The 14,467-nt window shown below is 45.1% G+C and overlaps 1 protein-coding gene and 1 long non-coding RNA gene across 6 annotated transcripts in view; one reads left to right on the plus strand and one right to left on the minus strand.

Annotated features, from left to right (window-relative positions):
* Positions 1-4,673, minus strand: part of Klf7 (KLF transcription factor 7) — a 90,083-nt gene extending 85,410 nt beyond the window's left edge. Inside the window, exons 1-2 of one of the 5 annotated variants that reach the window (XM_075951152.1) lie at positions 4,525-4,673; positions 3,239-3,478 (exon numbers count right to left, since the gene is read on the minus strand). In XM_075951152.1, the coding sequence (XP_075807267.1) occupies positions 3,239-3,340 (102 nt within the window). In that variant the 5' untranslated portion in view covers positions 3,341-3,478; positions 4,525-4,673. Of the gene's footprint in view, positions 1-3,238; positions 4,082-4,524 lie in introns of those variants that run through there. The other 4 variants (XM_075951149.1, XM_075951151.1, XM_075951148.1 and 1 more) reach the window with 4 other exon arrangements.
* Positions 4,162-12,306, plus strand: LOC142836709 (uncharacterized). The gene is made up of 4 exons (XR_012908159.1): positions 4,162-4,350; positions 9,273-9,419; positions 11,250-11,416; positions 11,567-12,306. It is a non-coding gene; the product is annotated as an uncharacterized LOC142836709 (long non-coding RNA).
* The last annotated feature ends 2,161 nt before the right edge of the window (positions 12,307-14,467 follow it).

Consider the following 14,467-nt stretch of genomic DNA (forward strand, 5'->3'; position numbering starts at 1 on the left):
CAGCATGCCGGGAATAAAGAATCTATAAAAATTCTAAGTCTCTATAGGGTCTGGAAGAAAATGAATGTGCTACATGAAAAGCTTTTTATTTTCTGAGTCAGCAGTCAGTTCAAAGAGTCCGACTTCTCCTGACTTTATAGATATACCTCGCTTTGCCATCAAATGGTACCCTGCATTTTACTCGAGCTTCTGTCCTAGCCTTGACTGTTTTCAACTTTTGTTCAAACAGCTTCTGAAATATTTACTGAAAGTTTTCTAGAGCTTAGGGTTGGTAGCCTTCAGAGTTATGTCAGCTGAATCCCGCAGAATAACAGACTGCATAAGCACACATGCATGATTTACAGCTACATGACAGGCAGGCGTGATCTTACGTGGGCCAGGAGCTTAAGCACGCAGATAGGGGCCAGAGGTGGAGGGCTGCTTATCTGGGGTGTCCATTTGGATTTTTAATTACACCAACAACAACTTTGGGAGCTGGACCTCTGGTTGACTATCACTGCCTAAGAATCCATGTCACACACGCAGGAAACTATCACACAGCCTAAATCTGAAGGAAGTCGACAAACAGCACCTCCTCGGTTTTCCAATGCACAGGTGTTCTTGGATTTATCATCCAAAACCATTCTCTAGAAACCAAACTGGATTATCAGTACCCCTGTTTCCCCCAGGCCGGGTATATAGTTCACTGTAAGAAAAACATCTAATGATTCCTCATTTGACCTCTAGAATCCGGTTGCCCCACAGCACCATCGGGAAGCTTCCTCCTGCCTGGGGTTTCTGTAGCAACCTTCTTGAGCTGTTTTGTCTTAAAATTTCACCATCTGGTTAATTGTGAACTAACAGTTGCGTAAAACCACCAGTACCCCTTAGACTCAGAAGCAAGGGGGCTTGGGGAGGGGGAGGAAGGAAGAGATAAAGGCTAAAGGTTTTGTCATCAGCATGAACTCGGGTCCTAGTTACCTTTATACAGAGCAGCTGTGCATAGAGTCAGGAGCAGGGAGCTCCTGGCCCTGGTACCCTGTTTACAAGTGCTTGCCCACAAGTTATGTTTCCATGTGGACTTGGAGAAGGGTTTTAACATGACAGAAGATGGCAATTGGAGACAGTTGAGGCAAGAAAATAAGAGAGGACATGAGAATTCCTTTGCCTACTCATTAAAAAAAAAAACCCACTAAGCTAGAGGTTTCAAGAAGAGGGAGGAGGAAGATGGAGGAGGGAGGAGGGGGAGTGGAAGAGCAGAGCTGGCTTCTGAGGAAACAATAGATCTAATACATCCCCTAATTGTCAAGCCAATGATGTTTCCTTGAAGCTGTACCTTCTGGATTCTCTAGGCAGATCTAGAAAAGCAGGTATCCTCTAAAGAGCCCACCCCTCTCCATGAGCAGGCTTTACTACCTTGAAAACTTGAACCAAAACAAAGTTGTGTGATTCATCAGGAGGGAACATTGTAACAAATAAAGCCAACTTTCTTCCCTCCAACACTAAACAGTTAGTTGCCAACAAGGGTTGCCTGGGGCAGGCTGACTAAATCAACAGATTCCCTTCCCTAACCAGTCTAGACGGCTGTTAATACGCCACTGACTCCACACCAATGGGCTGAGGCTGTGAAAAGAAGGCTGCTCAGAAAATGAAATTCTGGCAACATTTTGGCTTACTTAACAAGCGCAATGAAAAGAAGGAAAGGGATATAGCGAGCTCCTTCATGTGACCTAGCCTTGTTAAGGATGAGAGGAAAGGAAGCATGCTCCTTTGGTGTGGCTGGGTGTTTTTAGCAAAGGCCAGCAACCGCAACTGTCTTCCAGTCTTCCGATTGGAATGCATGCCCTGCACAGGCTCACAGACACAGGCCACCAATACCTGGAGGAGAACTCAGCTTCTAGCCAGGCGAGAACAACTAGAAACAATGGCACCGTCTGAAGAGCAAGGGCTTTGCCACTGGCTCCTCATACCACGAGCTAAACATCTCTTCCTAAAGCAGCAACTGTTACACCCCAGCCTCGAGCTGGCAAATCCTGCTTTGGATCCTGGCAGAGAAAACCCAGCCGTTCATTAGCCTTAACAAGCTGCTGTCACTGAGCAGGGAAGTTACACGAGCAGCCACACACCAAGGATCGCACAGCCCTCCCCAAGGGCAAGTGGTTTTATCTTGGATGGACGGTGCAAGTTCACACTCCTGACGTTCAAATCTGGAAGGTCTTCCTGGACTCTCCACTTTGCATCGTGTCCCCTCTCCCCAGCCGCCCTGCCCCCACCTACCACCATCTTTCCTGCAGAATGTCCCCTCAGCAGCTCCTAATCTGTGCTGGAAAAACCACTGTTTCCGCAGCAGACCCAGCACTTTCCACTGACCAGCACTTTCTTTATTCCACTTCACAAAGCCCCGTAAACTTGTCCCCAGTCAGGCTTCAACCTCACTTGCATGCCAAGCCAACTTGGCACCGGTACCCTTCAGCATCTTAGGAGTTTCTTAACTAGTCCTCTAAGACAGTCGGAAGCAAGGAAGCACACACCACCCTTTGTCCAAGGTAGAGCTAACCTGAGAGGCACCTCAAACAAAAAAGAAAAACAAGGGCACAGCATTGGCTGTTCATTCCGGAGGCGTTAGCTGGGGAAAAACCTACAATGCATTGTCAGCCTAAGACCCATCTTCCCATCTTCCTGTACACATCCTTAAGTGTCTTTTGTCACCTGGCTTCTATTCCCACAGCTCACTTTCTAATCTAAAAATCTAGCTCCTCGCTAAATAACTGGGGAAAACATTCCGTGCCCCCCCCCCCACACACACACAACTGACGATGGTCCTCAGCGCCAGCTGAAATAGATGAACCTGATTTAAGTACTAGGAAGGTCAGAACTCCTGAATTTGGGAGCGTGGCATCCTGTCAACCACTGCTCAACCACCTTCCCACCCGGCTCCTCTATAGCCCTAGAAGTTCACCAGCAGGTCTCTGCTGGGGGACGGTGAGCCCGACAACGTGTGCGCAGCGATGTGTGTTGGTGACAGAAACGCAGGCAGCTAGGACCAGGACCGGCTCAGCTCAGCACACTAAGGGGTTAGGGGTGGGTGGAGAGGTAAGCGCATATGATTGTTTCAGAAAACATTTTAAACAACACACAGACAAAAATAAATAAGAAAACAAGAAAAAAATTTAAAAATTCAACGCAAAGCCCACACCAACGCAGCCCCCGCGTCTCCGCCGCCGCAACACGATTTACACAAGTAATTTAAATCATTCACCTGCTGCCAGGTCTCCTCCAGGGATGGCAAAGCTGAGAAGTAGCCGGTGTCGTGGACAAGTTGTAGCTCCTGGAATATACTATAACTAGCCAACACGTCCATGCTGCTGCTGCCGGGCAAAACCGGAGGAGAAACCCTCCCCCGAGCTCAGCTGGGTCTGTTTGTTTGTCAGTCTGTCTGGCTCACCCCCCAAGAAGGCAGACATCCAGCGGCCCTGTTGTTTTGTTTTGTTTCAGTCAACTAAAAAAAGGAGAGAGAGAAAAAATCAATGCAGGAGAGAGGGAGAGAGGAGGTGAGAGAGGAGCGAGTGAGTGGGGTGGATGGAGCGAGGGATCCAGCGTGTACAGTGCAGTTGACTGCCAGGAAAAGGGGACTTCACGGGAGCAACGATTCCCTTCCAGGGCTCTAATCACTCCAGTTCGTGGATCAGGAAAGGGGACGCAAACTCACTGACACGAAGCTGCCATCTATATCTGCAGCGCTGTTCGCTCCTAATGCAATCTTTGCTCTTTATTTTGGGAGGTTGCATTTTTTTTCTCGCGATCGCTTCTCTCCCCCCCACCCCTTCCCTGCCCTCCCCACCCCCCACCCCATCCTCGCTAGTTTGTAGTCCCCCCCCCCCCTTGTCTCCTCCTCCTGCTCTTCCCCCTCCCCAAACTCCCTCCCTCCGCCGGGCTCTGCGCGCAGCCGTGGGATCTCGGAGGAGGGCGTCCATTAGGCCGCGTGTGACCATGTAAGGTAAACAGGGGGCTCATGAAGTCACTGAGGACCAATGCGGCTTTTGGAGTAGGCCCTAAGGCGGGGCCTGGCCCCGACGGCGGCCTCCGATTGGCGCGCTGCGGATCTCCCTGCTGCCTTACAAGGCGGTGCGAGGCAAGCTATTTTTAGAGGGCTATATAAGGGGGCTGAGGCGGCCGCCTTGCGGCCGGGGAGCTCGATCGCGCTGGGGAGGGCCGCTGCGACACTAGCGCTGGCTCCCGGGAGCCGGGGCTACCGGGCTTGGGCTGCGTGCTGGCCTCCGACCTTCGCTGCGGGGCTCTCCCGGGCCGCTGGTGCCCGGACCCTGTGCGGATCCGAGGGAACGGGTCGCCGCCGCGGTGGCCGATCGGGAGGTGCGATCCCTGGTGCTGGGTTGGGATGCCTCCTGCGGGTGCAGCCGGTTGAGTGGCGCAGCCGTCGGGAGGTGGGGGTGGGGGGATCAAGTGGCTCTTTGCACTCGGCCTCCCCAACAAGCATGGGAAGGAGGGCAGCGAGGGAGAGGCCAAGCACAGGACAGCGTCACATACCCAAAAGTAAACCCCAAAAGCCCCTTCCGAATTCCCCGTGCGGTGCAGAAATGAAGAGCCAGAGGAGGAAGTGCCTCACAATGGCAGAGAACAAAGGCGCGCTGCACACAGACGCAGCCTGCGCCCGCCCCCGACGCCGCACGCTGTCCCCGCCCCGGCCCGCGCGTCTCCGTGCGCGCCGCCGATCGCCTACCGCCCTCTGGTTTATCTGGCCGGAACTGGAGACCTGGCTGAGGCACTGGTGCCCAGCATCTTTGAGTGTGCCTGGGTAGAATTAGGGTGCAGACGGGAGCAGGCAGCTAGCTAGTGTGCCTTACGGAGGTTTATCCAGGAGCTTCCTGGAGTCGTGCATACAGCTGGGATGGTGCAGGGCTTTAGAGATGCCGAGATTCTGCAAACTCGGAGATGGAACCTGCGCGGTGCACGTGGTTAAGAGTTGCCCAGTTGCTTGACCTTAAATGGCTAGTGTGGTACAAGTTTCTCCAAAATACACCGAAAGCTGGACTACTTTCGGAATGACTGCAGAACTCAGTTCTTAGGGACAAGAAACTACCTTCAATGGAAGACACAATTTCACCAATTCCAAACCTTTCCCGTTCCTTGATAACAATATTGACCTTGTTCTGTAAAACAAAAAAATCTCTAGCCTTCAGAGGAAATTAAACAAATTAGTAAGATTGAAGAAAAGCTGTTTTATTTATCCTTTAGTCCCTGAGATTCTGTTGATCAAACTAACCAAATTAATTTTATAATTGCTATCTTCCTGGACAAAACGCTGCCACTGCCACCTAGCAAATGGCGGAGTCGAGTCGAGGCTTTTGCCTACCCATCACGGGCACAACAATGCCAATCTCTGCCTTTATTTGTCAAAAGAGACAAAATACCGTTTGCAATCCACCTAGCATAGTATGTCACTATTAAAAGCACTAAATGTTAGCTGTCACTGTCTCCAGACTTTAAGCAAGGAAATTAAAGAGCATCTGAGTTAATAGGCTCCGTAGGGAACCAAGAGGGGTCTTGAAAAAGAAAGCAAGATCCCCAGCCGTTGCATTAATTTGTTAGAAGGCCTCGTGCCCACCACTCTTTCCCCAATACTACCTGGTTGTAGGACTTAGGCAGAAATCCACTGAGAGATCCTAGTGCCGAAGATGTATTCATGAGTAATAAGGGAAGAAAAAGAACTTAGATACAAGAGAAAATATCAAGGCAAGATTGCATAATTTGTTATTTAAGGCTCAGGGAAATGAAATTTTTGCATTTTTTTCTATTACCATTTTTGTTTGGTTTTGTTTATTGGAGACAGGGTTTCTCTGAAGCTTGTGGCTGTCCTGGAACTCACTTTGTAGACGAGGCTGGCCTTGAACACAGAGATCCACCTGCCTCAGCCTCCTGGGAGCTGGGATTAAAGGTGTGCTCCACCACACCCAGCTTATTACCATTTTTTAAACAAAATATATCTTAACTTTTGAGTTTGAAGATTTTGTAAATCTCACACATTATGCTCTATGTGTGTAATGTCTCCTTTAACCCTCAGCATGACCCTGGAATAGGGATTCTCATTATTCTAATTTAATAGACAAAGATCTCCAGGTTTAGTATATAAATTGACCAAGATCTGATAGGCAGGAAGTGACTTGGCAGAGCTTCAAGCTCAAGAGTGCCTGACTTACAAGACTTCTGCATGAGGCTCTACCTGGCGAAATACTGGGTTTCTTGGTTTTAGGTTAAGATGTGTTTATAGCAATTTGTCTAGTGGGTTGGAGGACTGCCACGGAAGCTTTCTCCATGTAACTTTCAAGCACCCAACCTACAAAGTTTTACAAAGTAAATCTTACAAATAACATTTTGAGGTTTTTTTTTTTAATCGAGAATTCATTCTAAGAGATGTATGCAACAAAGCACTCCAAACTGCATGCTTCCAAAATCCATCAAATTTAGATATTTAATAAATTTACTTCCCTTTCCACCCTCTAAATCCTTCCATGTCCTGTCCCCCTCCATCTCAAATTCATGGCCTTCTTTTCTTTGTTATTGTTATACTTGTATATGTATATATGTGGTTTTGTATAATACACACACACACGTATGTCTAAATGTATGTATACTCAGTCCATTTAGTGTTGTTGTATGTATTTGATCTTAGGGCTGACCAGTTGATACCGGCTAACCAACAGGAAGCTCAGCATTCTTTAGTCGCCTGCATTCTTTGCCTAGGGGTGGGCCCTGTGACACTTTCCCCCCTCCCTGTTAGCATAATGCTGTAGAATATTATTTTAGGATGGGTTACACTTGTTTATGTTCTGGAACATTTGTTTAATACTGCAAAGATGTTATGTTTGTTTAGCTCTGTGATGTAATGTCTTTGCCTGGCTTAAACACCTGTCTAATAAAGAGATGAATGGCCAATAGCAAGGCAGGAGAAAGGATAGGGGGGACTGGTAGGCAGAGAGGGTGAATAAAAGAAGGGAAAAAAATCAAGAGAGGATTGAAGAGTGAGAAAGAGGAGTAGAGGAAGACTCCAAGGGCCACCCACCCAGCAAACTACAGAGAAAATAGAGAAAGATGGACTGGAGAGATGGCTCAGTGGTTAATAGCGCTGACTGCACTTTCAGAGGGACCATGGCTCAGTTCCCAGTACCCATGTGACAGCTCACCACTGTCTGTAATTCCAGGTCCAGGAAACCTGACACCTATGTCAAAATAGTAATGTACATTAAGAGAGAGAGAGAGAGAAACAGACAGAACAGTAAAAACCAAGGGGCAAAAAAATAGATGGGATTATTTAAGTTAAGAAAAGCTAGCTAGAAACAAGCCAAGCTAAGGCCAGGCATTCATAAGTAATCACAAATCTGTGTGTATTTGTTTGGGAGTTGGGCGGGCCCCCAAAAGAGCAAAACAATAAAAACAACCAAGACCATCATATCTGTTGCAGATGCACGTGTTCAAAGCATGAGGAATCATGGGTGACGCTCCATGCCTTTGTAGAATCATAGCCTCACAGCAGATTTCCTGGTCCTTCAGCTCCTACAGTCTTCTGCCTCCTCTTCCTTGGTGTTTCCCGAGCCTTAGGCGCAGGAGTTGTGTTATAGATGGAGCAACTGAGGCTGGGCATCTTGAGATTCTTTGTTCTCTGAATTCTGACAAGTTGTGGTGTTCTGTTGTGGTATCACTCCTTTGATGATGGGGGAGAGCTGCACTCCCCTGTGGGTGTCAGGATAAGCAGCAGTAGGTTTTCCCCCAAGATCCCTGACCTCACTTACCCTGGGCACTTGACTTGGTTTCCATTACCAGGCATGAGTTCCCTCTTGTTGAGGGGCCTCACATTAGAGAACTGTTGGTTACCACCAGGTGAGTGCCACTAGGGTTGCTGCGCCATGGTGGCGGCTGCTGTGGTTCTCGGACACTTGCATGGTGCCTTCCGGTGCCATGAAAACTAGTCCTCCGGAAGGAGTCTTTCAGATCAGATCTAGCTCGGGTCCTTTGGATCCAGCCTCGGAAGCGAATGTCTTCAACAATAGGGGACCTACCGTAAACCTCTGGGAGGCAAGCAAGGTCAACAGAAATGACCTATATTGTTTTGGGAGTCTCTTGGACTCCGCTGACCAGCAACTCAGAGTGGGCTGTCTTGTGTATTAGGATTTTGTTCTGAAATTTTTAATAGCCTAGAAATCCTAGTTTCACATTGCAAAAATACATGTTAAGTATGTCAAGTGTATGAAATAATCAACAAATTAAGATCACGGGAACAAAAGTAGCCTGCAGTTTTCTGACTCACACATTGAATGCCTTCGCAGTATCCGGCGTCTGCCAGTTGTTCAAATCAGGTCTTTACTACTGTGGTGTGTTGGTCTGTTTGAAGAAGTGAAGCTCAGAGAATGCATGTATTTTTCCCATTCTTCCATGTCTGTTAAGTACCAGAAGCAAATTCAGATATAGCTATCCCTCCAGGTTGACTCCAAAATCTGTCTCCTAGGTAAACATTGTCTTGGGAAACACTGATGATAACATCTTCAATAATAATGGCCAGAGGTGGTGGTACATACCTTTAATTTCAACTTTTGGGAGGTAGAGGTAGCCAGATATCTGTGTGTTCAGACAGTGCAGGGCTACACAGTGAAACTCTGCCTTAAATAATCAAATAAATACAATACTTTGGAAGTGATACTACAGGGACTACCCAAGAATAAATAATATTAACCTCATGAATTCAGAAATGAGACTATTTTATTAATAGTAATTTAATATAAGAAGCTGGAGAGATGGCTCAGTGGTTGAGAGTGCTTGCTGCTCTTGCAGAGAACCCAAGTTTGATTTCCAGCACCCACATCATGGCTCAAAATGATCTATAACTCCATTTCCAGGAGACCTGATACCTTTTTCTTACCTCTGCAGGCACCAGGCACATAAACGGTGTTCATACATACATATACTCACGCACATGAAATAAATCTTAAAAGTATTGTAATTGAGTATGTATATAAAGCATGGTTTGGATCTGAATGTCCCTCCATCGGTTTGTGTTTTGAATATTTGATTGCCATGTTGGTGGTGCTTGCTCTTCTGAAGGTTGTGGAGCCTTTAGAAGTTGAAACCTGGTTTTCCAAAGTAGGCAGCAAGTGATAGGATCTTTAAAGATATACCTGCCTGGGCCTTGTCCTTCTCTGTTTACTTCATGGTCCACTAGATGTGACCACTCTCTTCATGATCCTGTTGCCACACACAGAGCCCTCCTTATGCCTTCCCCGCAGGGATGAATTTCAGCTCTTCAAAACCATAAGCCCAACACAAGCCTTTCCTCCGTTAAGTTGTTCATGAGTTCCGGACCATGAAGGCATGAAAGTAGCTGATACAGACACGTCACTCACAGACATAACTAAGGCAGGCATCACCACTGGGTAAGTTCAGCTTTATTAATATATGGATACCTTATCCTCCTATGCTTAAGGACTAGTAGGGCTTCCTCAGGGGACAGCTACTTAAAACAGAGACCGAATTTTAGAGCAATGTTTTTTTTTTAATTAAGGTTTGTTTGGAATTTTATTTAAAACTAAAACTCAATGCTAAATGTAGGTAGCAGTGGATTTTAAAACCAAGATGAAATGAGAAAGGAACTTTGGTAGGGAAATAGGAGAGAAATTGAAGTGTGGTGATGAGGGGAGCAGGCCTGCTTTTCGTCCCGCCCAGCTTCCACACGGCTAGCTTAACACCTGAAATAACAACACACAAATCGTATTCATTTAAACACTGCCTGGCCCATTATATCTAGTCTCTTCTTGGATAACTCTCACATCTTAACTAACCCATTTATAATAATCTGTGTAGCACCATGAAGTGGTGGCTTACCAGGAGGATTCTAACCAGTGTCTGTCTTGGGTAATAGAAGCATGGTGTCTGCCTGACTCTGCTTTCTTCCTCCCAGACTTCTGTTCTGTCTACTCCACCCACCTAAGGCCTGGCCTATCAAAAGGCGAAGGCAGTTTCTTTATTAACCAATGAAAGTAACAAATAGACAGATGACCCTCCTACATCATTGTAGGAGGGAGAAAAGAGGTACACTTAATTAAAACACATTGTACTTATATATATGGAATTCTAAATAAATAAAAGGCCTTAAGTCTTAAGATACCTATTCTATGAGTGATTACATATTATATTTGTGTTTCTGGGTCTGGGTTACCCACTCAATATGGTTTTTTCTGTTGTGATCCAGCTGCCCTCACTCCCCCTGAATACTTTGGGGGCAGGATGCTACCTAAGACAGGGAATATTAGAGGGCTATTCCCCATGACAGGCAAGGTATTATAAAATAAAATGGAGGGAATTGTGATCCAGCTGCCCTCACTCCCCCTGACTGACAGGGGAACTTCCTTGTGGTCTGTAATTGACAAGGATGTTTATGTTCTTTCTGGCCTGTGGATCTCCACAGAAGGAGTAGAGGTATAAAAGGTTGCTGGGCAAAATAAAGGTTGCTGTTCTTCCACCTGAAATGAAGCCTCCGAGCCTCAATCCTGGCACGCCCTGCCAGTCTTGGCTACTCAGGCTGCACTGGCTGCAGCATTTTTCTAGATCCATCCATTAGCCTGCAAATTTCAAGATGTCATTATTTTTTTTTATTGCTATGTACTACTCCATTGTGTAAAGGTACCACATTTTCTTTATCCATTCATCAGTTGAGGGGCATCTAGGTTGTTTCTGGATTCTGGCTATTATGAATAAGGCTTCTATGAACATAGTTGAACATAGTCCTTGTGGTATGATTAAGCATCCTTTGGGTATGTACCCCAAAATAGTATTTCTTGGTCTTGAGGAAGGTTGTTTCTCAATTTTCTGAGAAATTGCCATACTGATTTCCAAAGCAGTGTACCAGTTTGCTCTCCCACCAGCATTCACTCATAAGTGGCTTTTAGGCATAAAGCAAAGAGAAACTAGCCTACAGTCCACCACCCCAGAGAACCTAGACAACAAAGAGGACCCTATGAGAGACGTGCACGCATCTGCACAGGAAGGATAAAAAGATAAGATCTCTTGAGTAGAGAGTAGAAGGGTTGGGGCAGGGAGAGGAGCAGAGAAAAATGTATAGCTCAACAAAAACAATTTTTAAAAGATAACTCTTCTATGTGGTACTTAGCAAAAAAAATGTGGTTTTGGGCTTTTTGTTCTAATTATAGAATTAATTAATAACACATCAATTTTATTCACTTGATTTTTGTCTACAAAATACGAAGCACCTGTCTGGGGTCTCAACAAACTCTCAAACTAAGATGTTGTGCTGTGCTGAGTAAGTTTGAGTTGAAAATGAAGCAAGATCTTTCTAGGTTACCCTGGCCTCTCCTTACTCCCCTGAAGTTGTGGCGAAAATTGGATTATTTTCCTCCAGAATGACCCATAGCAAGTAAGAGTGTCACCCTGTGACTTCCCACTGTCTCTCCTAAGATCCTCCTGTTGAAAGTGTCCCTCCCCACACTGGCAGAAGCCTTTGAGCAGCAGCCTTGCTTACTTCCTCAGTCTGTCACTCTCCTTTGTATGCCCTTTGTCCCCTCAGACTCCCCACAACTGCCACGTCGTCTTCAGCAAACTGCCACGTCTTCTTCAGCAAACTGCCATGTCTTCAGCAACCTGCCACATCTTCAGCAACTGCCACGTCTTCAGCAACTGCCACGTCTTCAGCAAGCTGAAACACTAAGATGCAGTCTTCCTCATCTCACACATAACTTTGCTTAATTCAATAAATCTGATTTGCTTTCTCTCCCAAGTCATCTTTTGCTATCCGTATATATAGGAAGGATGTAAAACCTTCCAATGGGAGGGAGGAATTCCTCAACTCCTAAGTCACTTTGTCTAATATTAGACTTTTGCAGCATAATCAAAGAAAGGGCCATTTTGTAAAAACGTGAGACTTCATACACATCTTGGAAGATCTCAGTTCTTTTGTATTTGAAGTATTCTTTTCTGGCTAGTCATCTTGCCTGTTGATTTTACCTGCATTTTGAGTTTAACTCTGCACCCCTCATTTGCCAGTGGTTTTCCTTACCTCACTTTCATTGGCATATGAACGCTTATACCTCTTGCCAGACCTGAAGTTTCACTTTGCAACAGAATTGAATGTATTTGCATTATATTGTCTTTGTCCTCATGGGGAAGGGGAGTATTAGGGAGGAGCATTTGAATACAAATGGTCTTACCACGAATAAATACTTTCCATGCATGGATATTTCATAATGAAACTCATTAATGTGTCCAATTAGTTATGCATTAATAACTGTAATAAAAAATTTAAAAATACTTTCAAGTATTTATGACTTCCGTCCCTTCAGACTCTTATTAGAATAAAGTGAGAGGTGAGGAAGTGGTCTGTGTGTAAACAAGAATGTCTGACAGGAGGTGGATTAAAAACTGACAAGACGAGGTGTGAATGTTGAAGGCTGAGATGGAAGAGCAAGAAGAGAGGAGAAAGTTGTCCTGTGATTCCAAGTCAAGAAAAGTCAGCTTTATCTGGCCTCTTGCCTTAGTCACTATACTCTCATGACAAAGCACCGTGACCAGGAAAACTTAAAGAGTTTGCTTTTGGCTTACAGTTCCAGAGAGTTGGCATCCATGATGGCAGGGACAGCTTGGCCGCAGGAGCAGAAATCAGGGGCTCACATCTTGAATTGTAAGCACAAGACAGAGAGTGAGCTGGAAATAAGGCGAGGCCATGAACTCTGAGAACGCAGCCCCAGTGGCATGCTTCTTCCAGCACAGCCTCAGAAACGCCTTGTCCAGACGGCCACACATCTACAGAATACTTTTTCTAAAGGTTAAATACCTGTCTTCGTTGCCGTCCTATGCTCACCTTCCACCCATACTTTGGCATCCCTCCTGCTCAGCCTGCAGGGAAAAGATGTACCTCCTAAAGGAACATGGTCACTGCGACCAACATGATTGCTAATGCCAATAAAAAATGTTTATAAATAAGATTCTGTTTATTCCTTCTGAGTTGAGTTAGCATGGACCTCACTCTCTATATGGGTTCAGTCTTGAGACACTGACATGTTGAGAACTCTGAACATGATCGGCCATAATAATAATAATAATAATAAGTCTTGGTTGAATTAACCAAGGACTCTTAACAAATTAAAATTATTTAGTCTACTGATTTTACTTCAAGCTGTACCCCAATTTTTCAGTTTTTAACATTTCAGAATTCTGTGGGTAACAGTTTAATAGAATATTTATTTCAACATAAAATGTGAAGGCCAATACAGAATACTGAGGCTCGCATTCTACTAGGTCATCCAAATTGGGCAAAAAGATGACTTGGTGCATTCCTGGTAGCAGACACAGGCTAGAGAGTCGGTTTGCTTTTCCCTCTAACTTGAGTGAGTGACCTGTTGCTTAACAAAACTTCATGGAGCGTGATGAAAAAGTAAGGAACTGGGGCTGGAAAGATGGCTCAACGGTTAAGAGCATTGCCTGCTCTTTCAAAGGTCCTGAGTTCAATTCCCAGCAACCACATGGTGGCTCACAACCATCTGTAATGGGGTCTGGTGCCCTCTTCTGGCCTGTAGGAATACACACTGACAGAACATTGTATACATAATAAATATTTTTTAAAAAAAAAAAGAAAGAAAAAAAAGGTAAGGAACTGAAAAATTCAGCAAAAGCCCATTGTCGAGAGTATCCAGCCCAGGCTCTATGTCTAGACAGATGTTTAATTCCACCATCATGACATGATTCCTATAGAAATCAATATCATCAATCACTTGTCTAGTTTGAAAAACTAGACCTGAAAAGCAGTAGTGAAGAATGAGCAAAGTCATTGAAATTTAGTCATTCAACTTACATTCAGTAAAACACACAACATACGGTGCTAAGGTATAGGCCGAAAATAACACGGTAAACACAGATGTGTCACCAGTGTCGGACAGTCGTTGGGCAGTTCCTAGACTCTGTCCTAGGATGCAGACAAGGCGCCGGAAGCATCTACCCTATGCTTTACTAACACTAACTTCTGTAGACCCTTCCAGGAGGCGCCCAGTTCTCTCAATCCCTGCAGCACAGGGTTAACCCACTATGACTAAACCTGATAGGCTGATTTCCCTCATCTAGGGGCAGTATCAGAGACCCTTAAAGGGATTCTGAACAAAGATTTAAAGAAAGAAACCAGCAGGAAATGAGAAGATTTTTCTAAATGATAAAAAGTGACTTTTACTGTAGGAGGATAGAAACACCAGACCGTTATAAAGGTAGTGATAAATTAAGTCCCATGTTTTAAGGAATGTTTCCCTTTGTGAACGTGAGGCAGTTTTATATTTTAGCCTGAATGGGTTTTTTTTGTTGTTGTGACATGTTGAATACAACACAATGTTATTATTAATATATTAAATATCAATGTCATTTTTATTGGGATATTATCATTTTTCTTTTACGTGTGCCATTTCCAAAGAGTTCCATAGGCCGTTAA

Source organism: Microtus pennsylvanicus, chromosome 17 (genome assembly GCF_037038515.1).
Source record: "Microtus pennsylvanicus isolate mMicPen1 chromosome 17, mMicPen1.hap1, whole genome shotgun sequence".
NCBI classification, from domain to species: domain Eukaryota; kingdom Metazoa; phylum Chordata; class Mammalia; order Rodentia; family Cricetidae; genus Microtus; species Microtus pennsylvanicus.